Here is a 26,044-nt window from a genome sequence, read left to right on the forward strand (position 1 = left end):
GATCATTCAGGGATACTCACTGAACATCTGGAAAGAGTTTGCTGCGCCCAAATTAAAGGGGCTTAATAAATTTGCACGCCCAAAATTTCAGTTTTTTATTTGTTAAACAAGTTTGTAATATCCAATAAATTGTGTTCCACTTCATGATTGTGTCCCACTTGTTGTTGATTACAGATGGATATCTTTATGTCTGAAGCCTGAAATGTGGCAAAAGGTTGAAAAGTTCAAGGGGGTCGAATACTTTCGCAAGGCACTGTACAGGGGAGAATATCAGGGAAGTGGTAAAAATAGTAAATACAGAGTTCAGAAAACTAAAAGAATAGTTCAACAAAATAAACTTTCACTCAGTGTTAACAAAACAATATTCATGATTTTTGGAAATCGCCAAATAACTGCAGATTTAAAAGTAAAAGTTTCTATTGATAATCATGCTTTAGAAAGAGAGACTAAAATTGAGTTCCTTGGAGTAATTATGGACGTCAAAATGAGCTGGAAGCCACAAATAAAGCAAGTCAGAGCTAAACTTGCTGAAAGCATAGCAGTGTTGGGAAAAACGCGTCATACACTCACTCACAAAGCACGTCTACTAACATATTTATCCATAAAACTACCACATTTACAGTACAGTGTAGAAGTTTACAAAAAAATTTACAGTCTCTTACATCGTAAAAAAAAAGCTTTTTGAATAAGTCATGGTGTGGATGATGCGACACATTCAAATGCACTGTTTTAAAAATTGGGTTTATTGAAATTATGAATGGGAACTAGTGAAAATTAAAACAGCAGTCATTAAAGTTTGAAGCCAGAAATAACTTGCTACCAATAAAAATAAAACAAATGTTCCAGGACACAGATGGGGGTTACGATTTAAGAAATCAGCGGAACTTCAAAAATCACGGCATTCCTACTACAAAAAAGAACATGTGCTCATCAATTTGTGGTGTGGATTTATGGAACAGATTGGATGAAGGTTTAAAACAAAGGAAGAGTTTACATGTATTCAAAAAAACCTACAATATGTCACTGATGGTGTTGTAAAAAGGGGTGGGATCATTCAAGATTTCTCTTCAACCCACCCCCTTTTTTTGTTTTTTTTATCTCTCCATTTAAAAATCTTGTATTTATTTTCATTTGTGTTTGAAATAAAGACATGGGGGGTATTCTTTCTTCTTTTTTCCTCTTTTGTCTTACCTCCTACACTTTTGGAATTGTGGCAAACAACTTCTTGCTTTTTCTATATGTCCTACATCATGAGAAAATGTCTACAAGAACATGATAAAAACACCAAAAACACAGTTTTCATTGGAGTGTGTCTTTCAGATTAAAAATAGTACCGGTACATTAAAACTAAAAAGTAATGCAACCACAAGGGGGCACAATTCAGTGCTCTCATGTGCCAGTCCCAAGTCTGGATAAATGCAGAGGGTTCTTCAAACCAAAGTAAATCACGTGAATTACTAACAGAACTATTGTATTCGATCGCTGTGGCCTGATATAACAATGCCCACCCACCACTGGTGCTGTCTCGGTTGGCCTGGGAACGCCTCGGGGTCCCCCAGAGGAGCTGGAGGAAGTGACTGGGAAGTCTGGGCATCTTTGCTTGGACTGCTGGCTGGCTGGACAGATGGATGGATGGATGGATGGATGGATGGATGGATGGATGGAAATTATAACATAGCCATTTGTGGTCCATCTATCAATGGACCACATAGGTCCACAAACTGGGGTGAACCCACATGGGTCTGGACAACCTCTGTCTCACGGCAGTAGAGTTGATGACCTTGGAGACCAGGAAGGGTCTAACAAATCAAGGTTGAGTCACAGTCAAGAACAAGATTCATAGGTTAACTGATGACTCCAGTGTGTCCCTAGGTGTGACTGTGTGTGTGTGTGATCATGTGGCCCTGAAACAGATTGGTGGACTGTGCCCCCCGTCACCCAACAGTAGCTGGATAGGTTCCAGCAAACCCATGAACCCAAAAAGAATTAAGCAGATTTGGAAAATGGATAGACGGATGGAGGTCAGTTCTTTAAGGAATGTTAATGTGGATGAGTACCGGTAGTTTTGTGTAAAATGGAAACTGTTTACATTAAAAAAGCATAAATCTACAGTTGAAAAGAGGAAGTGGTGCTCTGCATGACACTGATAAGGTGCTCCGTGGCTCACAGCTCACACACCTGCAGAAAAAAAGGTGGGGGAAGACATACGCATACTCGTGAGCCTACTCACTCAGTCAACACATACACAGTCATTTTATTACAAATTACATTAAACACAGACGGTTACGAGAGTTCCCCCCTTTACATAAAAAAGCTTTGTATGAAATGTAAAAAAAAAGTTGTTGCTATGAAATCAAGTAATAATTGTGACATAAAACAGATAGTTGATTACCTTGAGTCTTTACTCGGTTGATTGTTAACCAATTGGCATGTTCACATTGTGAGTCCAGCCTTTCCATGAAGTCACAATCACACTGGGCATGTGGCGGGCATTCAAGAACATACTAAACGAGCATTGTTGAACGAGCGTTTGGCTTATGGTGTTCACACTGCACTGTGCTACTAGCACATGTCCGCCACCTACAGTTGGAGGAGGCTCGGTGTCAAATGTCGATCTGGCCCAAATCTCTTAAATGTTGTTCCAGCCTTTTTCTTTCACAGCTCTATAATGATATTCATTCATTCATCTTCTTCTGTTTGTCCCTTTCGGGCTGCCGGAGCCTATCCCGGCCACTTATGGGCGAAGGCAGGGGACACCCTGGACAGGTCGCCAGTCTGTCGCAGGGTCTCTATAATGATATATAAAATTCAATTATATTATATTATATTTATATTGCCCAAATTCACAACAACAGTCATCTCAATGGGCTTCAATGGACTTGCTTCCCCACCCATTCAGCTTCTCCCTATACCTAAATTTATCCCACCAAGCGGTGAGATATGGAAAAAAAATGAGTTCAAATTCCGACACTACTATTGCTTGATGACGTCATCAATAGTCGCTGGCTTTCTACGTTTTAGCAAAAAATTAATCAATGAATAAATAACGTTTGCACGTAGCTTCCAGTGCGCGGAAAATACATAACATCAGTTTTATACATATAAAAAGTCACACAAAAACAAAAACTCGATACTTACATTTAAATGTAATCTTCTGTGCTTCATAATTTAACAACATTGTTGTTGTGAAATTTTAATATTACTCATAATATTAAGACAATCTTCTTGTCAATTTTTTAAATTTATCACAATTTTATGACTCGTGAAAGTTTTGACCTTTTTCTCACAATTTTACGACTGTTTTCTTAGAATTTTACACCATTTTTTTCCAACTCTGTTCTTTTCAAATTTTGACTTTTTCCACAACTTTCATGACCTCATTCTCATGAAATGTTTTCCCTTCAATTTTCCAACTTCACCTCTTAAAGTTTGGATTTTGTCTTCACAATTATATGACCTGGTTTTCCTCAAAGTTTGATTTTTTTTCTAATAATTTTACAATTTTATATGTATATGATTTTTGTCTCTACTCCTTTGATGGTGGCTCTCATACTTAAACACAATAGTATCCCTTAAGGATCTACTAGTAGGGCAAAAACAAGAGTTCCAAATGTTTGCATTTGATTTCTCGTTTTAATGTCAAATCAGAAATGCAAAATGTCACTCCCTTTCAAGCAATACTTAATTTTATGTCTAATTATACTAAGTTTGATTAGTTTTTTATACTAAGTTTGATTAGAATAACTGATGATTGTATTGTTTTTGTGTATTATTCCTATTTGATTGCTTGAAATAAACAATAAAAAAAAACGTGAGGTGTTTTTCTTAGTCAGATTGTGGTTTAATCATTAATTGTGAGAGGCAGTCATCCTCGGTAAATGATCTGTGTGCTTCTGGATTTCAGCCGGCGGAGGGCTCACAGTTCAACGGCCGCGTCTGCTCTGCCACGCAGAAGAAGAGCCTCGCTGTGCGGCTCTCGTGGTCTGCTTTTTGGGGCTGTTGGAACAGGATGCGATGGCCGTTCGCGGAGCCAGAGAGTAGGACTCAGTCCCAGTCTTCCCCCCTGCGAACTGCTTCTGTTTCTCGGGGACCGGAACCGGCTGCTTCACCGCAGGTAGGAAACCACCGTAACGGCAGGGAAACGTCTAGCTCGCGCGCGCGGTTAGCAATGAAGCTAGCGCGGCTAAGGAAGAAAGTTGTCTTTATTCAACGTCACTGTTGTACCAAAAAGGGGAACGAGGGGCGGGAATGTTTAGATTAAGACTTGTTTGGTGACAGAACCCCCCCCTCCCCGCTGAGCCGGTGACTAGTTGAGGTTTGCTCGTAAAGTAGCCACACCTGGCTCAGGTGCCCGGGTCCGGCTTAAGGAGTGGCGGCGCGCGGTCACTCCCTAAATTCCGAAGTCTTGAAATAAGTCGATTTACATAGCAGATCGTGACGGCTTGCTCAATGCCTCGTATCTGCGGAACAATGGGCGGACAGCCGGGCTACCTGTGAGCCGTCATTCCGGGCGGTAGATCGTCCAGGGCGCTGCTTTCCTCTCATGGACTCCCCGCTCGTGTCAGATGATCGCGGCTTCCCTGTTTGTAATGTCTCCTGTGGACGCGGTAGGTCCGCCGGTCGCCTCGTGCTCCCCCTCCTCTCCGGCAGCTCATTGTGTCTTTTCTCTCAGGTGTCTGGGCTGGCCTGGACTGTCCTCTGGGGCAGCACCTTCCCTGCTTGCTGGTAAATGTGACGGAGCACACCAACGCGTCCAGCCTAACCATGGGTCAAGACCGGGGGAAGTATGACTTCTACATTGGGCTGGGACTGGCCATCAGCTCGAGCATCTTCATCGGAGGCAGCTTCATCCTCAAGAAGAAGGGACTTCTGCGGCTGGCCAAGAAAGGATCCACAAGAGCAGGTACTGACCCGCACAAAACGCATCTCAGAAGGGTTCATCTCAGAACTCCAGTCAAACCAGTTGGTGCAACAACAGTTTAAAGAATCCTCCCTTCATTACAGGCTTGTTTGCTCATGGGTTCAGGGCGTGGGTATGAGAAAATCGTCTTTCCACACTCAGTTAATCGTTAACCACAACATTGCACTTGATCTTTGACTTTTCCAAACCAGAGCTGTGTGTTTACATGCTTGTGTCATATGTGTAATAAATGTTTGTGTCTTCCCAGGGCAAGGTGGTCATGCTTACCTGAAAGAGTGGCTGTGGTGGGCTGGTCTACTGTCCAGTAAGTTAAGATCACTTACAACTGGATTTATTTGAAGATTTACTAAGCAATGGGAGGGTTGGCCCCTTGAGATGCCAGGAGGGGCTCCTCCTATGAGGTTTATACCAAACAAAATCTGACATTGGAGAGTTGACTAACAATCGGACAGAAGAAAACACAAACAAGAAGAGTAGTTCTTTTAATATTTCTAGACTTTTTCTCAAATAGCAAAGTAGGATTTTGTTTTACTCAAAGTCAATTTATTAAACGATAGCTGTTAAATAAATTTCCCAACTACTAAAAAACTATATAGTGAGGGAGGATCTAGTTCCCGGGATTTTAAGAGCCACTTAAGACACCACGCTCAGTACTTTCTTTTTTCTAACAGCAAATATGACATCGCAGATTTCTCCAAGTAAAAACTTAATAAATATAAATATTCTACTTTGATAGCTTGGATTCGGACAGCTCTAAGAAATGGCAAACGCATTAAGTAGTGAAGGAAAGAGGACAATTAAAATCTTGCTGCCATGATTTAGATATCCCTGATACTTGGTTTGGAGCAATACATTGTTGTATCATCTGCATAGAGTTGAATATTACATTTTGAGAACTAAATATAAATGCATTTGTATTTAGGTATTAATCTAAAAAAAAAAGGTTATTTTTGGTAGATGTTTTATTTTCCTGAAGTCTTTAGTCCCATCACTCAAAAGGGTCTTAATGTCTTCACACACTTTTGTTGTACAAGCACAGAATTCCTTTGCATGCTGAATAATGCATGTGTGCTAACTCTTGCAGTGGGTGCAGGGGAAGCAGCCAACTTTGCAGCATATGCTTTTGCTCCAGCCACTCTGGTGACGCCTCTGGGGGCCCTCAGCGTTCTTGTCAGGTAGTGAAATATTCCTATCTTGGGGACACAATTCAGATTTTTGTTGACATTTGGACACACGTGACCTGATTTGTGTGGAGGGGCGGCTGCCCGTTCTGCCGGGCTGCTTTCGTTCCGAATGTCTTCTGTTCAAAGCGGAAACTGCATTTGTTTTGTCAACATTTTTGTGTCAAAATCTTTCCTGGTGCAGTGCGGTGCTGTCGTCCTACTTCCTGACAGAGCGGTTGAACCTGCACGGGAAGCTCGGCTGCATGCTCAGTATCCTGGGCTCCACCACCATGGTGATTCACGCCCCAAAGGAGGAAGAGATTAGCAGTCTGGAACACATGTCTAAGAAGCTGGTGGATCCAGGTACACAAGGGTTCAGTCAGGGGGGATTACTCTGATGTTAGGGTTTTATTTATTTTGGAAAAACCACAGTCTTCTCTGATCCCTTATTTTCTTTTCCATCCACAGGGTTTGTCGTCTTTGCCACTCTGGTCGTCATCGTGGCCCTTATCTTCATATTTGTAGTGGGGCCCCGCCACGGCCAGACCAACATCCTGGTGTACATCACCATCTGCTCGGTCATCGGGGCGCTGTCGGTGTCGTGTGTCAAAGGACTGGGCATTGCCATCAAGGAAGCCATCGCGGGGACAAACGTGGTGAAAAACCCGCTGGCGTGGGTCCTGCTGTTCAGCTTGGTCGGCTGTGTGAGCACACAGATCAACTACCTGAACAAGGCCCTGGACATCTTCAACACGTCCCTGGTGACGCCAATCTACTACGTGTTCTTCACCACGTCGGTGCTCACCTGCTCCGCCATCCTCTTCAAGGAGTGGGAGCACATGGGCGCCGACGACGTGATCGGGACCCTCAGCGGCTTCATCACCATCATTGTGGGGATCTTCCTGCTTCACGCCTTCAAAGACCTGAACGTTAGCCTGGCCGCTCTGGCCGTGTCCATGCGCAAAGATGACCGGCCCTTTCCTGTCAACGGCGTCACCTCCCACAGTACGTACGAACTGGTGCACGAAGAGAGCACCGAGGACATGGAGGAGAGAGAAATGGGTCCGCCTTTTGATACCATTTCTAGAAGGAACGGCTCAATGGCCTCTTAGTTGGATCTTCGAGGAAGTTTTCTGATCTAACCTTGCTTCTAGACGTGGAACTCCTGTATGAGACAATCAACTGTGAGCGGAGGGGGACCCCTGATGGACCAGTGGATTGTATTTGCTTTCATTTGCCTTACTTTTCTCAGAATATGACAGGTGTCGTATTCAGTTGCAGAACTTAATTTTTTTCCCTCTGTAAAAAGTTCCAAGAAATAATTTGTCTATAAGTTTTCATACTCCGCCTTCCTTACTGTGAGTCAAAGTTTTAATATATTCTGTATGAAGTCCTGCTGACATAGACTTTAAGTGTGAAACATTGATTTGACTTTAATGCCTTAGAGGAAGGGGATCGTTTTTTCAATTAAAACTCCTCAGACAAACCAACAGATTCTTAACATATTTATTGAATGAAAACAGCAACACAAGTGTGAGCTTTACCCTTCTCAGTTTAAAATGTTCTGCATGCATGTCTAACATTTGGAATGAAAACTTCCACCCAAACTCTTTAAAACAAGTTAAAGATGCACCACCGCAAACCCTTAAATACCCCTCTGATAAAACCCCTTTCCCTCCCCGACCTGTAGCGTTCTGAGTAGAAAACGAAACAGTTCATTCCAAAGTGGCAGGATATATTCTTTTCAGGTAAGGCACGTGTGAATACAAAAAAATATATATATATTCTGACGGAAAAAAATTGGGCCATCTTAGAGAAAATGGGTCCTGATGGAAAACCAGGAGATATTTCCGTGTTTGGCGTGCTCAGCTGCTGGCCAGCGACTGGTGTATGGGTGGCTGGAAGCATCGAACGTGTTCCACTGGCATGTTCTCACCGTCTCCAGACTTCATGTACTTGCTCAGGATCCCAAAGATCTCATTGTTGATGACTTGGAACTTGCGGATTCGGTCAACCATTTTCTTCAGAGGCTGGAAAATAAAAAACGTTCAGATATCTTTATATTGGCAAAACATCTTAGGAACAACCATTGACTGTATATGGGAACTGGACTGAGCGAGTGTGACGTCACCCATAGAAAGCAGCTCCAACCAAATCGAGTCAATTCAGTTGCCATTTTTTCACAATACAGACGCCGCCATGTTGGACCCAGACAACGTCAATAAGCAGATATTGATCCAAGTCTTCGTTTCTATGGCAACCACTCTTCCCCAAATCAGGAGTGACCTTGTTGGAAGTCCACACCCGTGCTAATCCTAATTTTTTTCACAATACTTTTTCCTGTAGTTCAAGTTATTTAAGCAATACCCCCCCCCCCATGTTTGACAGATTCTCCCGACCTCGCTGTTAAGTAGTAGGGGTGTGGCCTTCCAACAAGCTCACTCCTGATTGAGGAGAGTGATTGCCATGGAAATGTTGACTCAGACTAATCACTGCTTACCAATGACGTCCAACATTGCAGCATCCGCAGACTGAATCGACTTTGTTGAAACAGGGAGAGAGTCATTTTCTATGGGTGACATCACACTCACTCAGTCCAGTTCTCATATATTGTCGTTTCTTTCCGATCACCGCTAGCTCTGCAGAGAAAGTGTGTGTGTGTGTGTGTGTGTTAGTGTGTGGCGGTGCTGGCAGCGCAGACTCTTCCTGGAAGATGCTGTTCTATCTTTCATACATATGAAAGTGAGAATCCGCTGGTTTTGGTTGATTGGGAGGGGCTGCAGGTTTGTAGAGGAGTACTCAGAAATGCGTGATTGGATCCAAAAAACGTTTTGGGGTTGTTAAGAGCGAGGAATTAACCTAATACATAAAAAAGTTGATTTTGCCTGATATAGGCCCTTTAACAAAAATATGATATGGATGCAGAAAGATGTGGTGCTGTGAGGAAAACCCTGTGAATTACAGTTTTACTCTGCATAGCACGTTTTGATACTGAAGACAGTTTGAGCATTTGGTTAACAGAAGTTGCTCATGCAGACAAAGCTGTGCTTCAAAAGGCTGGTAATGAACATTTACTGGAAAAGTCAAAGCTTTTCCTAAATTAAAATTCTAAGTCAAATTATGTGACGGACAGACAGTTGTGACGTTGCTCTCCCAAACTCACCACACTCTTGATGATCTCGTCTTTGCCGTCGTGCTTCTGCACCTTGAGAAGGTGGTAGCTGAAGTCGAGGATGTCAAAGCGCCTCTGCTGGCTCAGGAGGGTGATGATCATGCAGCCGGCCCAGTGGAGGCCGTCGCCAAAGCACCGCCTGCAGGACAGAAATGTGTTGAGCGGGTAAAGAGCTGCAGGCCGTTGCATTGGAGGCTGCAGCACTCACTCCACGGTGAACTCGTTGGCGCCCACAGGGATGCAGTACACAAACTGCATGGCGCTCCAGAGGCGGTGGAACTCTACGCAGTCGTCCACATGCATCACGCCATTGGTGGGCAAAGGCCCGCGCCAGATGGGGTCATCCAGGAAGCCTCGTACGCGAGTGAGGATGACTTCAAACATGGACAAGCCGCAGCAAAGCCTCTCCTTGGTCAGCAGGTCACCCTCACGAGCGATGGCTATTTGCTACAAGAGAAGCACACGCCGTTGTGTAAAAGACGTTTGTGGCCTCCATTTAACCCAGTGACTGTATATGAGAACTGGACTGAGAGACTCCGCCCCTCTGGTGTTCCAAACAGGAAGTACCTGCTGTTTCAAGAAGCCAAAATCCCACAGACTTCTATAAAAGAAATAAACAGCGTTTACTCAGTCATTCTATTGGTCAGAAGAACCATTCTTGTTCTGTTAATTGTTTTTAAACATGCTCTTGATCGTACTCCACTTTTTCATATTTTTCCTGTAGTGCAAATTATTTAAGTTATGAACTGGCCAATCAGATGCTTCAATAATAATATTTGTGGTCTCACCTCAAACGTTTGAAATTCTCCCCAGCCTGCCTTCAACTGGTAGGGGTGTGCCCTTCAGACACACAAGAGTGGTTTCCATGGAAACATTGACTAAAGCTATGTACACAGCCCCCTCGACAACGCGCGTTCAAGCAACCACTTCCAATGCAAAGTCTATGTAAATGTGTGTAAATGCACATTTTCGGGCTTTTGCGTTCTAAATTCTCGCGTTCACGCATAGCTACGCAAGCGTCTACACCCGTTTTTGGGGCTTTGAGAACAAAACGTGCAGCCATTAAACGTGTCAAAAGTTTAACCAATCAGGGACTTGGATTTGGTAGTGACGTATGGATGACGTCCACCTTTAAATCACGGTTTGAAAATTGAGAAATTAATAATTATTTAATAATCGCAGTTTGCGTCAAGCCAGAATTCTATGACACCAAGTCTTCCGTATATCGGGAATAGAGCTGTGAAAGAAAAAAGCCTGGAGCAAGATACACGAGATTTGCACCGCTCCAACATTTCTCACCAAACCTCCTTCAAGTGTAGGTAGCGGACATGCGCTAGTAAACAGTAGAAACCGAAGAAGAAGCCCCTTCCTGACTGTCCAGTGTTTACTGATGACGTCTGGTTCCAACATGGTGACTTGACTTCATTGATTTGGCGCTGGAAGTCAGTCATTTTCTATGGGTGATGTCACGCTCACTTGGTCCAGTTCTCAGACACAGTGATTTCACCTCTCGTCAGTGTACCTGGGGGGTCCCGAGCCGCTCGATAAGCGGAACCATGTGTAGAGCCGTGTATTTGGTTTCCAGGCGTTTCATCTTGGCCTCCAGCCGTTCCCCTTCTACGCAGCAAGGAAACAAAAATACAAGATGAAGGGTTCATCCCGTCATGTTCTATCTTCATCCAACAGTCCTTAAACAGCCCTTAAATTGGCCGTTGACGATGTTTGCTGTCAACCATCGGGATGGACGATAACATCGTCGGGGGGGGGGGGGGGGGGGCATTTTTAATTTTTCTTTCTTATATAATTGCTATTCGTTATTTTACTTTATTACTTTATTTTGTTTCTCAACTAATGACTCATCAGCGATGATCCAGTATAAACTGACGGAAGTGACTTTAACAAAAAAGTAACAAACAAAATAGAAAGAAGTGGTCCGCCCCCGCACTTAGTCAAGTGGACCGGCGGAGCGCGGACTTACAGCTTTGTGTTTGAGGGGAGGGGGGGGGGGGGGGGTATGCTTTCTTACATAAGCGGTATGTGTGGGAGATTTAGGACTGCGATCCGTCCCGCAGCTCTAGGTGAACGAGCTACCGAACTCAGAACCGGGTCTAAAAGTGTGTGTCTCAGAGCAGCGCTCGGATCGTCAGCACACAGACAGCAGCTTTGTTTGGGGCAGTGTGAGCTTCAAAGCAGAAATGTGGCTCAGTCCTTAAAAAACGTTCAAACAATCACGTGGATTTGTGTTTCCAGTCATGTTATGTCCCGAGCTGACATGTCAATGTATATAGCCGTACGGCGGAACTTAAATCCTCTTCCGGTTTTTCAAACCCTACTGCGCATGTGTGAATGATTTATTCCGAACGAAACTGTGACCCATGTGAACGTTTGTTATATTCTGAAAACATTTTTCTGGGCCCATGTACACGGTTAGATTATAATCCGACCATTGATTTGATCAAGATATTTTGCACCTATAACCGCGGCTTATGGTGTCTACTCGTGGCATCACGATGGACGATACCATCGTGATGCCACGCCCCCGCCACGATGGACGATGGTATCGCCCATCGGCACAACCCTAGACAACACCTCACTTCACTTGGAACAAAGCGGGTGACATGGCGTCCTGTATTCACCTTTGACGTGGACTCTTGGAAGAATGTTCTGGAAAGGTGCAGCATGCAGCAAATCACAGACTTCTTCCTGGGACTTGAAGGATTGAAGAACAAACACATGAAGCATGGGAACGCTCCGAGCAGAGGCGTGCTGCAGTCGCGTTTCCCCCCCCAATCCTCACCAGGCTCTGCTCACACAGCAGGCAGAACAGGATGGCATTTCCCACCTCCCTCAGATTCTGGAAGCACACGGTCTTTAGCTCGGCGTATTCAATGATGTCCTTCAGCTGATGGTGAAAGAACTCCAGGATGCCTGGAAAGAAAACACCGTCACCGATTGGCTGAATGGATGTTCAAACCCCTAAAACATCACAGAGGTGCAGCGAAGATTTAATCTTCACAAACTTCAAGCAGAAAATAGCTTTTTTGATTTTTTTTAATGTAATCTTTTTATGATGCACACCATAGTAGTTGGTGTAGAATTTTAATCTAAATACAAATTATGTTCTGCACTGTTAAAATTAATGCAACCAATCTAAAAGATGATGGCAGCACCACAATCATAGCCAGGTTCTTCATTGTGAGCATTTTCCTTTCCATCTACATCAAAGTTCTGCAGATGCACAATGTAAGAGACCAGTTGTTTTTACTATTTTTACCCACAATACACCAGGAACGTGTCCCAGATCAAATTTGTGACCCCCCCAAAAAAAAGATAGAAAATAAGCCCCTCCCACCTTTTCACAGATGTTGGCTAAAAGGTTTCAGATTCAAGTGCTTGTTTGAGTTCTTCTAGATCAGGGTCACTCACTTTTGAGTAACCACCCCCAGGCTAACACACACCCACTTTTCAACAGAGTTAGCGGTGATCCATCGATCTGATCTTAAAAAACCACCAGTGTGCCAAAAAAGTGTGAGTGCTTTAGGAAGTGGAATTAACCAACAGAGCAGATACTGTTCACCCACCAGGGGAGCCGTACTCATGCCGCGGAAGCCTGCAGATCTTTGGCATCACTTCCATCAAGGTCTTCACATACTGAAGGATGGTGCCTTGAAGCTGCAAAAATGAAAGTAAAGAATAAAATAAGAACATTTTCAATTCATGTCAATCTCATTTAAAAATGTTTTTAAAAAAGCAGCTTTGAGATGATATGAAAACTGAAATTCTTTTTCCAGACAAATTATAACCTAAAGTTACTTTATTAAAATCAGCAAGTTTCTTTTGTTTGGAAATTGGAGGCATCATGGTGAAAAAAAATGCACATCCTTCATTTACATTTGAGCAAGAGGTGACATGTCCAGAGTCTGCAGGGATGCGGCTGACGCCCGATCATCCTACTCACCAGGCTTTTGACCACCTTCAGCAGTTCCTCCATCACCACAGCGATGCCCTGGTAGCCCAGCAGTCTGCACATGACCTTAATGTGGGGGGGTCCCAGGAAGTTTCTGTAGGAGCTGAATATGCTGCTGTACGCCATGTTTAGTGTCTGCATGCAGAGACAGTTGTGGGAAAAACGTCAGAAGATGAACTTTACTCTGCAGGTAGCAACAAAAACGAAAGCTTCAAGATGTGTCGATTTACGGCCTAACATTTACACTCTAACGTTTTACAATTTGGAGTTAAAAAACATATTTCTGAGAGAGAGAAAAAAGTTACTTTGGCCTCTGGGTCACTTCCAGCAGGTTTCAAATAATAGATTTGCTGCACACTGAAGGCCAAGGTTGAAAAAAGAAATAATTTTTGTAGCTGTAATATATCAGGGCTGAATGTGGTGTAGTGGTTAGCACTCTCACCTAACAGCTAGAAGGCCCTGGTTCAAATCCAGACAGGAACCCATCTGTGTGGACTTTGCATGGGTTTACACACATGCACGTCATCCTTCATAGGTTAACTAGTGTCCCTTAACTGTCCCTAGTGTGGTTGTGTGACCCTCTGTCAGACTGGTGGCATCTTCAGCTGTATCTAACCTTCACCCAACAAAAGCTGGGTCTGCTCCTGCAACCTCGTGTCCCAAAAGGGATTCAGTGGGTTCAGAGGGTTTAATATATCGGCACAGGAGAGGATAGAAAAAGAAACTAAAACCAGAAGTAAGTTGCAACTACAGCTTGGATGCATTTTTTCCTTAACATGGACAGAACTGCAGCTCCCTCCTGCAGGCAGCCAGTAGGAGCTGCTGCTCTAATCCATCGACGCTCTCTCTACAGCAGCAGCAGCTGAGATAAAGACACGTTTTGATCTCTGCCCCAGTCGGGTGGATGAAAGCTCCACGCAGCATCCCGGCTCCATCAGGGATGACGGACAACACGACCGACTGGCAGCAGCACCGGATGATCTGAACAGGATGATCTGAACAGGCGGCTGCGGCATCGAAGTAAGTAAGTCCTTTTTTTAAAATTTCCTAATGTTTTCTTGGCTTTTTGTTGCAAAACACAGTTTTGTAACGGCATCCAATCGACGACTGCATGTAGCACAAGCGAAAGGAATTTCAAATGCAAATGCAGAAAGCTGCAATAAACAATTTAAGCCAAATGCAAATGTGCATTTCAAACCTTTTTTACATTTAAAAAGCGCTTGTGAGTAAACAGAACCGAGATGAACTTTAGAGCTTATGATGGGACTATTTGCAGATGAAAACACAAGTTTACACTTTGCTCTGTAGGGTAAGAAAATATGACTAAACCATAAAAAAAATAAAATAAAAAAAGGTAAAATATAAGAGAAATGGATGAACACAGATTTGAACTTTAAATCTCTTTCACTATTAAATGTGGCACCATTCGGAAACTCACTTTTCTCTGTAATTCTTACAAACACGCGCTGCACAGAAACGCGTCTGGAGGTTGGAATCAGCAGCTGCTTGCTGTCAGAGGACTCAGCAGCAGCACAGCAGAATCCGTCCTGCATTATGTCATCTCCAAAATCAGATAATCCTTTGTCCTGTTCTGATAATTCCTGGACAGATATAGATATACTTCTCTTCTTTGTGAGGTCATCGTGAAAGGCTGGAAGCCTGTGACCAAATGGTTGTTGAAAACGGTCACATAGAGTCCCGGTTTGGGGTGGAAAGAACAGTTTGAGCACTTTTGATAGAGATGACCGAGCTCGGATCAAATCCTAACAGAAGTGGGCGGGTTCGCATTTTAATCTGCACACAAACAGCACAAGATAGCGGTTCCCAGTATCTGCTCTCTATCAGCAGAGGGGGGCACGTCAGGCTGATCGGGAGCAAATGAAAAAGAGCTCATCTGTGACATGGAAAATGCGCTGGGTGGGCCCCAAGTTCTCTGCAACGGGGAGGGGAAGGGGAGGCGGGGTTGCTACTCGCCAACAGTCCCACCCACAACCCAAAACTGGTATAATTATAATTAAAAGACCACTGAAGATGCTTTTACAATGGATCAAAAGATGATCTGTGTTTGTACTAAAAACAACATTAAATGTGTGATTCTTGCAGGTCAAAGAAACGTCTCGACTCTGCTCATCTTTTCCCGGTGTTGGCTAACGAAGAACGTCACTCGGACATCCAGCTCCTCACCATGGGGGTAACAGTCTACAACATCTCCGCCACCTCAGTCAGGGTGAGCTGGCCGCCGTCCCCCACCTGCCGGGACACGTTCTACAGCGTCATGTACGACCCCAACTGGAACAGCCTGATCATGGGCTACAAGCGCAAAAGCTTCAAACACGAGGAGCGCATCCCCGTCAGTCAGACCGGCACACACCTGGCCAACCTGCTCCCCCTGACCGCGTACTTCCTGTGCGTGACGTGTCAGGCCGCCGATCCGGTGCGGGAGCAGTGCAAAGTGTTCAGCACCCTGAGCGAGAGCAGCGAGACCCACGACAGGGGTGGCTGGGAGCACATGGCGGGGGTCTGGCTGACCTGCTGCCTGCTGCTCCTGGTCGTCGCGGGCCTCCTGGTGTGGGGGTGCCTCCACAGCGTGTGCCCCTTCCCCGGGCGGGCCGCCGACAGCTGCCCGGTGGTGACGAACGTGAGCCGGCAAAACAGGTCTGCGTCGGCTCACCTCTTCAACCCCCGGAGCAGCAGCGAGGACAGCATCAAGCGCGCCGCAGCCATCCAGCCCTCGCTTATGCAAGCTCACCCACCGTCTGGTAATTACCCAGAACACGAGAGCTGAGGGTACCGGCTAAGCTGGCTGACAGCGAGCCAGCATTAATCACTGGATTAAGGTCGTTGTAGCATTGTTCATCAGAGCAGGAAAAAAAAAAAAAAAAAAATCATGATTCCGATGAACCAGGAGATCACGAACCCGGAACCATTTCAAGTTTTCAGACGTGAAAACGACTCATTTTTTCTTTGAAAACGTTGTAACCTCTGTGTGCTCCTGTGACGGCGCTCCCAAGCTTTTCCACTTCGTTTTTTTTTTTTTTTAAAGAAACAAAAGCATCTTCAGAGCTTTGACGTTTGCCTATGTACAGCTGGCGGCGTTACGGCACCAGTAAATACCAACGAAAATCCCTCACAAGCCAAGAGAATAGAGCGCAAATCTGTGAGAGTGATTTGCAGAGGAGACGGTCTCACCTTTGACCCGTACAGATACTGAGGCTGGGCATTAGAAGGCTTCTCCCGCTGGATTTCCTGCGAGAACGTCAGCTCGGTGCGCACAAACCTGAGCGCACACGGGGAGATTATTCAAACACATGTCGCTGCAACATCAGCCAAATAATAGACACAAAAATCTTTCCTAAGCTGCATCAGAAGTATTAACTAACGTAAAGAAAAATTCAACATCTTTGTATTTAACAGATACAAAGAACAAAGCAGCAGATGTCTGTTGGAGGCCAGGTTCACGAAAAAACAGACAATAGCAAATACACCTAAAGGAAATTACAAAGATTTCTAAGAGGCTGATAAAAAAAACAGCTTTAATATTTTAGCTTTAGGCTTTTAAAAGCTTTATAGTGACTGACCTGTAAACAAAATTAAACTGATCCTTGAATACCTAAAACTAATTTGCCTTTTAAAAAACTTTTGGAATGTTTTGTTAAACTGAAAACTATATTTTTTCCAGTGAATTCAGTGATGAATGAATTGGTTGCCCAACTCTAACTTTTAATTGCGCGATTCCTAAAATCCATAAAGTACATAGGAGTCTCTGCTCTGCTGGACACCAGCCTTCACTTCTGCAGAATATTTGCCTTGATTTGAATGAAGCCCAGCGATTTTACATGCCCCTCATCTGGCTTTGGTTTTGAAACACAAAGCAGGAGCTTCACGTCCAGCTCTGCCTTCAACATTCTTGTCATTCGTACCGGATATGAGCGGATTCCCCTAAACCTGGTCTGGGTCAGTCAGTTTTCCAAAGCCCGTCTCTAAACCACGCACCTGTTGGTGGAACCGTTGTAGCAGTAGTTGGGCAGGAAGTCGTAGTTCAGCTCCCAGAAGACGTGCAGCGTTATCCTGCCGTAAGGGGCCGACACGTTGTGGTTGGCCTCACGGAACATGGCGTTGTAGCTGTCCAGAGTCAGGAACTTACTGAGGAGCTTGTGTGTCATGCGGTTGACCTCCAGAAGACCTTCCAGCTCCTTCAGAAAAACCCTTAGGGTCACTTCACGGCTGCAGAACTGCAGCGACATCCCAGCTGAATGCAACTAGCACTAGCATACCACGATGGAGGAGAGGTCCTCGCTCTCGAAGCGATTGATGGCCAGCTCCAGGGATTTGTAGAGCGCAGATGAGACCCTCTGAGTGATGAGACGGTTCAGGTCGATGGAACGTCCCAAGAGCTGAGGTCAGGAAGGGAAACACTCAGCCACGGCAAAGGCAACGCCAGTGAGAACGCTTTAGCGGCGAAGGACCAACCTGAACGTGGCGCTGCTTCAGCAGAGTCTCGTAGCGGTTGGAGGGGGGCCAGGGAATGTTGGTGCCCTGGTTCTTACAGTCGGTCCTCAGACGTTTGTCTAGCAGGAGACTGAGGGTTCAAACAAACAAACAAACCGTGAATTTAACTTTAAAAACACTAAACAGAAGAAAATCAAAACAATGTGTGGTGAAATCTATAAGACCTCATGAAGGAGAAAGACAGACACACTCCAAAAACACAAAATGTATTTTTGTCTAGTTTGTCTTGATATCAGACAAAGCTAATTTACTAGTAATTTTTTAGTAAGATGCAACAACAAGTTTGACAATAAATCTTAAGTATATTGAAGTTATTTAATCTTGAAAACATTTTTTTGGGTAATATCACTAATGAAAAAAGGATTTCTTTTAGTGGAAAATAAATTATAAGGATGTACGTTTGTAAATGTACCCACTTTAAAGATACCAAACTTTTCCCTAACAAAACATGCTTATTTTAAGAAAATGTCTCTAATAATAATAATAATATATTTAAATATCAGTCTTTAGCAATAATTTCAAAATGAATGAAAATAGTGTTTTTGCAGCATTTTTCTCATAGTGGGTGACATATATAAAGAAGATTAAGCTTTAGACTATATTTTTAAGTATTCCTTTATTGAAATCATTGTGTGAAATTTGTAGTTGCGGGTTAGAAGCTACAGTCAGCGGGCTACAAGCTCCCTGCTCCCCTCTATTCCGATTCATCCACTAGTAGACAAATAGATCCAAGAACGTCTTTGTTTTCCTGGTCTGAGCTGGAATCTGGATCTGAACTGGACGGCTGGATGGATCTGATATTGCTCGCTGTAGGTCAGGTCGGGGTTGAGAGGGGCTGTAAGCTAGCGGGAGAGCACGTTCACATAGAGCTCTCCGAAAACGGTGAAGGGAAGGGGGGCAGGGTTACTCAGTGCCAAGATGACCCGCCCACAACTCAGAGGTGAATTTCTAATGAACTGCAGCCGCTCTGCAGAAACTACATCCTGGTAAATGACAGGTTTTTTTTATTTTTATTATGCAATCACTTTTACAATAAATATAAAGATGATTTTGAGAAGCACTTTTGTTTTTTAGGTGCATATCATGTTTTTAATTTGAAATAGATAAAATCCTGTTTTGTGTTTGTGTAATTGTTAGCCCGACCTCAGTAGCAAAGCCCCAACAAAAGTAATTTAGAGAACGGTTTGTTTGGAGAGTTTCTCTTAGAGGAGTTTAGAGCATGCTCAGAAGAAACCCATCTAAAAACAAATATATCCTCTCTTTTCCCCAGAATCCTCCTAAAATACTAAATTAACTAGGGTAAGGATGGTGTCACCCACTAGCAGCTTCAGGTTTTACACTTTTAGAAAAGCTATTTACTTATTTTCTTATATATGATGCCATTTGTTTTGCCCTGAACTGGTTATCAAGTGTGTGTGCAGGAAGATACAAGGCTGTTCCACAGAGCTATTTCTAAAGTGAATATGCTGTGAATATGAAAATGAGGCTCCCACCTTCCTGCCAGTATCTTGTAATAGGCAAATATCTGATCAGCCAGCTTGTAGACAAACTGATCGAAGCACAAGTTGACCTGAAATGTTGAGCAAAGAGCACGTTGAAGGTTTTTCAGAGGACAGGAGAGATCGTCTTCACCGATATCTGTTCGGTCTCTGTTGCACTCCAGAGTAGCAAAGACGACATCAGACGCATGTCTATGACATCATGTAATCACAGGAAATGCGCCGACATAATGATGATGGGCGCGCAGCGGGGCTTAATGCGGATTAATGTTAAGGATGGCCACAATGCAAACACACTTATAAAAGGGCACAAGCAGATTAAGATGGGATTAAATGATCCAGTATGGACACCAAATTAGAGTCTTTTACCTCCGCCTCGATCTCATCATACAGGAACTGCTTCTTGAATTTGGTCAGGGCGTAGTGAGCGCTGTCATTGTACAGATCCAGAGGATACAGAACATACCTGCAAAGGATTTACCAACAAAAAAAGTAAAAAATTCAGTTTTTCACTGGTCTAATAAAAGAAAAAGTATGGCGGTTCACGCCAGCGGTCCAAAGGAATGTTTTGGTGCTGGTTGTGTGACAGAACAAAGAAAAGGATGAGATTATTTCAATCCAATTAATGTTTTTTAGACGTTGAAGACACTTTGATCACATTTCAGCAAACAGGAGCAAATGAATGTTTTTCTCTGAAATAGGAAAGCGGGTGGATTAGAAAAAAAAAAAAAACATCCTCTGAAGCCTGTTATCTTTCCAAGCTGTCGTCACATAAATTTTACATCCAAGAGGGAACTTTACCAACTTAAACTAAGCATCTTTTTAGTAACAAGATCATTGGAATTGAACTCTAAATGTTTATTGAATTATTTAAAGAACTGTCCCAAATGAATTCTGTGTGACAGAAACAAATGAAAAACTGAACTTTTTGTATATAAAAAATTGTTAATGTGGAAATAAATCCCAACTGTAATTGTAAGTTATAATAAATAAAATGTTTTTCTGTGTGAAGACAGTTTTACTTTCTTCTAAAGCAGCTAGCTGCTCTTCAATGAGTGATAATTAATTGAATAGATAGTTTCCATTGGGCTCTATAAGAAATGCAGTCCGATGAAGGAGAGGCATTTTCTATGCGAACATTTGTGCCAGTGGATGTGCTTAATAGCTTATGTAAATCTGTCGGCTATTGGAATAATCCTGCAGCAAACATTTTAAACCAGCATGAAAATGCCACTGAGGCTGCACAGCAGCTCTGGTTTAGGTCATCTAACCAGTCGTGTCAAACAGCTGCTCCCATGTCTCCACATGGATCACCACTATATGGCAAAAAAAAAACAACATTTCCGAGCAGCAATTCTTCCCATGGTGAGGGTTAGGCATGGAAGACTGAATTATCTGCAGTCTTGTGGACTTTGTGGCAGCTGCAGGGGAGTTTGAGAAACCCTCTTTATCGCAGAAATGGCACTTACTCCATCATGGAGGCCTCTTTGGTGTCCAGGATGTGGTCGGTGAGGATCCACGGCATGGACATTTCGATGGGGAACTGAATCCTGCGGCCCATCGTGAGTTCTAGGAAGAACTCTCTGAACCAAAGCTGGGAGAGGTCGCAGCACTGCTGCAAGGTCTCTGCAGGACGGACGGAGAGAAGGGCGCATTTGGATCAGAGGCTTCTTCACGCAACAGCATCATGCAGATCATGTCCGCTCTGCTCCTACCACTGAAGTTCAGCAGATGCGTGTAGAAGAAAGACTCGCGGTGGAACCTCTCGATGTCCAGGATGGTGGGGCCTTCCAGGCTGCTGCGCATAGTCTTCTTGGAGCCGCTCTTGTCCGCGACGAGAGACTCCAGCATGGTCCTCACCATGTACAGCTGCAAGACAAGCCCCCCTCTTTTAAATGACAGTGTCTGTAGGCAGGTGGAGAACCTGTCTATAATCGTAACCAACAGAAACTTTTAATTCAGAGCAGATTAATTCGGAGCGTTCAGCCGAGCTCCTGCTTACCGAAAAAACTGATTAGATTTGGGAGCTGACCTCTGAGTTGATAAATCGTGTGGTTTATGCAACAGAATGGGTGAAACAATATGTCTGGCAAATGCTAATCTGCATCAAATTGACTGACAGGTGGAGAAAAAGCGGACAGGCCTTCCACACGTATCCTATCAGCACTGATGTTTGTTCTGCCAGGTGAGAAGCAACGGCGAAACCCGGCCGCAAAACCCTTCAGATGTTATCCTGCAGAATTACACAACGGACGCTCTAAAACCCCCAAGAGCGTGCAATCTGAGGTGAAAGTGTCCTCATTCAGAAGAAATGACGGGGCAGAGATTAAATCACCCAGATTAAATGGACCTGCCTTTTTTCTGGGGATTCAACTTTGACATGACGTGCTGCAAACATGACCTCTAAAGGGACGGGCAACACTGACTCGGACCTTCATCAGGATTTGGCGCAGAAGCACCTAAGGATGATGAAGGGTTGAGTTCACTGCTTCTATGGTGCATGATATCCAGGATGTTAAGAACATTTTTGCTCATCGTCTATAGATGTTAGACAGTACTAGAAGACAAGTGTTACCGTTAATGTGTTTTTGGTATTTAAGTGAGTCTGACAGAATTGTGCAGAAAAACATTTTAAAGACCCATTCTGACTGAAATGGTGTTTTTTTTTTAATCATTTTCTGATGTTATATAAAGAAAATTAAGCTTAAATTGCATTCCTGAGTATTTCTTCATTCAAATTGTTGTGAATCAGGAGCAGATGGAAAAACCGCCGTCTGAAGAAGACCTTATTTGTGACGAAGAAAATACACTGGGCGGGCCACAAGCTCCCTCCTCCGCCCCGCAACAGGGGGGGGAAGAGGGGTGGGGTTAGAGGCAAATTATGAACTAACTACAGCCGCTCTGCAGAAACTATGTCCAAGAAAACGACACAGCTTTGTCGATTTTGGCTAAAAACGGCATAATCATAGTTAGAAGACCACAGAAGATGATTGGAGCGGCACTTTCCATCGTTGCATTTAAGATCTGTCAAAGGTCAACGGGAAGATGGTTAAACAATTTAAGTATTTGTAATGTTTCAACCAAATTATCTTGTTTCTACAATGTTGAGTAAATATAGTTTGATACCTCAAAATGCACAAGTGGATTTCTGTTCCTGTACATCACATGTGTCAAACTCAAGGCCCAGGGGCCAAATGTGGCCCCCCATGTCATTTTATGTGGCCCGCGAGAGCATATAGGTTTTTAATTTCTTAAAATAAAAAAAATTCTTTAGTTGATTACATATCATTTATGTGTAGTTGCTGTAATTATTCAATGTTTGCAGGTCTTATGTCTTTATCCAGACAAAATGTTACACTATAATACATGCTCTTTCTAGCCTCAGTTTTATGCATTTTTCTTTATTCACTTGGACAATTGGATCCTTCTTTAATGGAGTTATGTGAGTTTTAATAAGCAGAAAAAATGTAAAAGGATTTATGCTGGAGTAACAAGCAAACATGTTTTCTATGCAACTGTAATTGTCACTTTAAAAAGTTATAATGAATAAATAAATAAATCAGTTATTTAACACTAAGGAGTAGTTACATTTATTTTTCATTACATTTAGTTACATGTATAAGTTATATCTGGCCCTTTGAGGACAGACACTATGCTGATGTGGCCCTCAGTGAAAATGAGTTTGACACCCCTGCTGTACGTCTTTATTCAAATCTTAAATTGATGTTATTTTTAATCCACGTGTGCTGACTTTATTCTAGATGCTGTATGGCAAAAAAAAAAAAAAAAAAAAAAAAAACCCGCCTCCAACTCATTAAAATGCTGCTCAGTTGGCTCCGGCCGTGTTATCCTCGTTTTCTACCCGCTTCCGAGAGCCCCGCATGCAAAAATGTCTACGCAGTGATGAAGGACCTGGGTACTGGAGGGGCCCACAGCCCGGCGAGGGACCTTGATGTCGAAGCCTCCCTTTGGGTCCTTTTCACCCCGCAAGGCCGGGTCGTTGTGAGGCTCGCGACCAGTTTCCCAGTCGCAGACGGTCTTCCGGATGGCCTGGAGGACGCTGCAATACGGGACAATTCAAAAAGATGACTTTTATTGATGACGTTATCGAAGCACCAACAGAATGATTTAAAGTGAATCATCTGAAGGAATGCAAACACTCCTGCTGCTGGAAACAGGATTCATACACTTTTTTGTAGCAACGGTTTTCCCTAACTTTTCCCTTGCATTTCCAAAAATAAACACATTTCTGTCAGACGATTTTAGTCGGTGCCGCTAAATCAAACCAAGACACACACTGATACATCCACGTTTGTCTGCCTTGCCGTTAAAATTGCCAACAGCCAGAGTATCAACGGCCGTTTCTGTTGGTGTGGAGGAAACTGCATTAAGTGAAAAACTGATGTTTTTGTTGTAATTTTTTTTAAGAACTACCAAAGAACGGACTTCTGCTCATGAAAACTATAAGATGAGGCTGCAAATGTTTGTTTTTTTAATGCACGAAAAAAACAACACCAAAGAACACCTATTTTATTATTTTCTTAATATATTGAATGCAATAAAGCTTCCATAGTAACACTATCATTATTACCCGTGTTCAAAATTGGCTTCTGCAGCGTTGGGCAGCCATTGCTGTGTCTTCCCTTTCATGGGCTCACCAGTCCAGCTTCTCTCATGCTGCTTATGTCAAAGGACAGTTCTTAAAAAGCCACTTGTTGTTAAAGCTACATTTACCGGCATTTCCCAAGTCGAAAGCGCCGTGCGCTGAGCTGATGAAAAGTCAATCTGCTTTACGGCAACGTAAACTCCCATCATCGAGGTCGTCCTTCTCCCACAAATCCGAATCTCATGGTAAACTATTTTATTTTTTCATGTTTTTTTCATCCAAAACTAAAATTATTATTAACATTTCATGACTTTTGCAAAACTTTCATTTTTCACAAACTTCTCAAGGTCCTAGACATTGAATTTTTTTTATTTCGCAAACATTTCCAGGTTTTTCATGAACCCTCTTTAAAAGCATAAAGAGCTACAACTAAGCATTAAAATGGTACGATGCATTCAAAATGACGACATTTCAAAGGGACGTGTACCTCTGGATGACGTTCTTCTTCTTCTTAATGGCCTGCCTCAGCGGATCCCGCAGGGTAATTTGAGCAAAGTCCTGCAGCGCCGTATAGATGGTGTGACGGATGGCGTGGTTGAACACGCTCTCCATGCGTCCCATCAGCACCTGCAGGCCTTTGATCATGGCCATCACCTGTTGAAAGCAGAGCACCTCATAAAGGACAGTCCATCCCTTTACAGGGGTGGATCCTTTGTCATGGGACGGACCTCCACCAAGGCAAACTTCTCCTCGCTCGTGTAGTTGTAGCGGGTGGCCCTCTCGTACTCCTCTGCGCTGTCGGGGAACTCCTTGTTGGAGTATCTGTCTGTTGGATGAACCAGCTTCCAGGAGTACTGTGGGAGGAGTTACAGAAGTGCTAAAAACACCTTTACCTTAACTGATGTGAGCAGCAGAGGCACACGGACTGTCCACAAATTGTTTTCAACTTTATTTTTTATTTATCTTTTAAAACTAGAAAGACTAAGAAAAGTATAATGTTGATCAACAGCATATAAAGTTCAAAAAAGGCTTTGGATGGAGTGGAAGTACTTATCCAGTCAAAACCCTTTTCATTTAGTTTTTTTTAACTCAAAATGTAACCGAACAGCACGATCACCAAAACCACAAGAACAAATACACTGTACACAATGATCCATGATCAAAAGCTCCCAAAGAGAAAGAAAAAAATACAGAAAAATTATAAACATTCAGCTCCTTGGCCCAATGTGTTAATTAAATCCTCCTTATTGTAGCTCTAAATCTTTTTAATGTGTGACAATTTTTCATATTTTCACTACATCCGTTCCACAACTGAACCCCTCTTGTGGTAATGGAGTGTACCGCTGCATTAAAAAAAAAAATTATTTGAACCTCCAAAACTCTATTAACTTTCTCCTAGGATGACCAAAGTAGGAGTAGCTTGAATTTAGAATATTATTAAGTAAAAAGCAGTCATCTAAATGATTACCAGAGGGAAAAAATAACTGGTAAAAAGACGACCAAATGCTGAATAGGTTTGAACATGTTTGATTTGTTTTTAAAACCCATAGAATCTGGTACATTATATATTTTAATGTGTACATTTTATTATTATTTTCAGATACCAACTACCAACTTAGGAACATCCCACAGTTTGTGGTCTATTTCCAGTAATGAGTCAAATAAATGTGTTTTTGTGAGAGTCTAATAAGCTGATGATTTCAGGTGAGTTGGGTGGAGACCAACATTTAAAGCCTTTGTTTTCCTTCAAATACATTACATCCAGTACTTCCTTAATTCCAGCTGTAAAACACCGTTTCAGGGTTAGAAATGTTCATACTATCTAATGTTGACAGTCCCCCTTTCATACTGTTAGTGTGGGTCCTAAGAATAAATGCTCTGAGTGCTTTGAAGAAAACTGGAGGATACAGTGACTACAGTGAGTAAAAGTATTGGTTTATCACCATTGAGCTACTAAAGTGAAAAGTACAGTGCAGTAAGCTCCCCTAAGGAGTAGGGTTTGTTCAAAGAGTTACCTAAAATGTAACTGAGTAACTGTAGCTTGTTCCTATCCTCCTCTGGAGGGCAGAAAGCCTTTTTCTTACCACTTCCATGACGTGAGCGCTCCACTGGGAGAGCAGCTGCATGCCCTGCAGGGCCAGGTCAAACAGCTTCCTGTACTCCGTATCCGTCTTTTGGGCCTCCTGCCGGCCTGATCCAGTCACCAC

The 26,044-nt window shown here is 43.2% G+C and overlaps 3 protein-coding genes across 7 annotated transcripts in view; 2 read left to right on the forward strand and 1 right to left on the reverse strand.

Annotated features, from left to right (window-relative positions):
* Nucleotides 1-3,872: 3,872 nt before the first annotated feature.
* On the forward strand, nucleotides 3,873-7,574 carry nipa2 (non imprinted in Prader-Willi/Angelman syndrome 2). Of its 2 annotated transcripts, none has more exons than XM_004068307.4 (6): nucleotides 3,873-4,114; nucleotides 4,673-4,903; nucleotides 5,169-5,225; nucleotides 6,006-6,096; nucleotides 6,287-6,447; nucleotides 6,553-7,574. In XM_004068307.4, exons 2-6 carry the CDS (start codon nucleotides 4,765-4,767, stop codon nucleotides 7,194-7,196), a joined length of 1,092 nt encoding a protein of 363 aa, XP_004068355.1. In that variant the 5' UTR covers nucleotides 3,873-4,114; nucleotides 4,673-4,764; the 3' UTR covers nucleotides 7,197-7,574. The 2 variants fall into 2 exon arrangements, with proteins under 2 accessions (XP_004068355.1, XP_004068356.1); XM_004068308.4 differs by lacking the exon at nucleotides 3,873-4,114 and adding an exon at nucleotides 4,175-4,607.
* LOC101169438 (cytoplasmic FMR1-interacting protein 1 homolog) overlaps nucleotides 7,575-26,044 on the reverse strand; it is a 34,745-nt gene continuing 16,275 nt past the window's right edge. For all 3 annotated transcript variants that reach the window (XM_011474441.2, XM_011474440.3, XM_004068310.4), the window contains exons 12-31: nucleotides 25,922-26,044; nucleotides 24,566-24,691; nucleotides 24,325-24,491; nucleotides 23,144-23,291; nucleotides 20,947-21,100; nucleotides 20,701-20,857; nucleotides 19,601-19,697; nucleotides 19,226-19,302; nucleotides 17,694-17,802; nucleotides 17,498-17,617; nucleotides 17,217-17,416; nucleotides 16,413-16,500; nucleotides 13,215-13,358; nucleotides 12,838-12,928; nucleotides 12,054-12,184; nucleotides 11,893-11,965; nucleotides 10,779-10,873; nucleotides 9,465-9,703; nucleotides 9,248-9,395; nucleotides 7,575-8,114 (exon numbers count right to left, since the gene is read on the reverse strand). In XM_011474441.2, the coding sequence (XP_011472743.1) occupies nucleotides 7,950-8,114; nucleotides 9,248-9,395; nucleotides 9,465-9,703; nucleotides 10,779-10,873; nucleotides 11,893-11,965; nucleotides 12,054-12,184; nucleotides 12,838-12,928; nucleotides 13,215-13,358; nucleotides 16,413-16,500; nucleotides 17,217-17,416; nucleotides 17,498-17,617; nucleotides 17,694-17,802; nucleotides 19,226-19,302; nucleotides 19,601-19,697; nucleotides 20,701-20,857; nucleotides 20,947-21,100; nucleotides 23,144-23,291; nucleotides 24,325-24,491; nucleotides 24,566-24,691; nucleotides 25,922-26,044 (2,652 nt within the window). In that variant the 3' untranslated portion in view covers nucleotides 7,575-7,949. The remainder of the gene's footprint in view (nucleotides 8,115-9,247; nucleotides 9,396-9,464; nucleotides 9,704-10,778; nucleotides 10,874-11,892; nucleotides 11,966-12,053; nucleotides 12,185-12,837; nucleotides 12,929-13,214; nucleotides 13,359-16,412; nucleotides 16,501-17,216; nucleotides 17,417-17,497; nucleotides 17,618-17,693; nucleotides 17,803-19,225; nucleotides 19,303-19,600; nucleotides 19,698-20,700; nucleotides 20,858-20,946; nucleotides 21,101-23,143; nucleotides 23,292-24,324; nucleotides 24,492-24,565; nucleotides 24,692-25,921) is intronic.
* fndc9 (fibronectin type III domain containing 9) lies at nucleotides 14,120-16,108 on the forward strand. 2 transcript variants are annotated; one of them, XM_004068312.4, is made up of 2 exons: nucleotides 14,120-14,243; nucleotides 15,327-16,108. In XM_004068312.4, exon 2 carries the CDS (start codon nucleotides 15,409-15,411, stop codon nucleotides 16,006-16,008), a length of 600 nt encoding a protein of 199 aa, XP_004068360.1. In that variant the 5' UTR covers nucleotides 14,120-14,243; nucleotides 15,327-15,408; the 3' UTR covers nucleotides 16,009-16,108. The 2 variants fall into 2 exon arrangements, 1 of the variants encoding a protein (XP_004068360.1); XR_002290030.1 differs by having other exon boundaries at nucleotides 14,162-14,247; nucleotides 15,327-15,436.

The sequence above is a fragment of the Oryzias latipes genome, chromosome 4 (assembly GCF_002234675.1).
Source record: "Oryzias latipes chromosome 4, ASM223467v1".
In the NCBI taxonomy this organism is placed as follows: Eukaryota; Metazoa; Chordata; class Actinopteri; order Beloniformes; family Adrianichthyidae; genus Oryzias; species Oryzias latipes.

Coding starts and splice junctions, on each gene's coding strand:
- fndc9 (XM_004068312.4), top strand. CDS start 15,409: ATGGGGGTAACAGTCTACAACATCTCCGCCACCTCAGTCAGGGTGAGC.
- nipa2 (XM_004068308.4), top strand. CDS start 4,544: ATGGACTCCCCGCTCGTGTCAGATGATCGCGGCTTCCCTGTTTGTAAT. Junction 4,608..4,672: donor TAATGTCTCCTGTGGACGCG/GTAGGTCCGCCG, acceptor CTTTTCTCTCAG/GTGTCTGGGCTGGCCTGGAC. Junction 4,904..5,168: donor GAAAGGATCCACAAGAGCAG/GTACTGACCCGC, acceptor GTGTCTTCCCAG/GGCAAGGTGGTCATGCTTAC.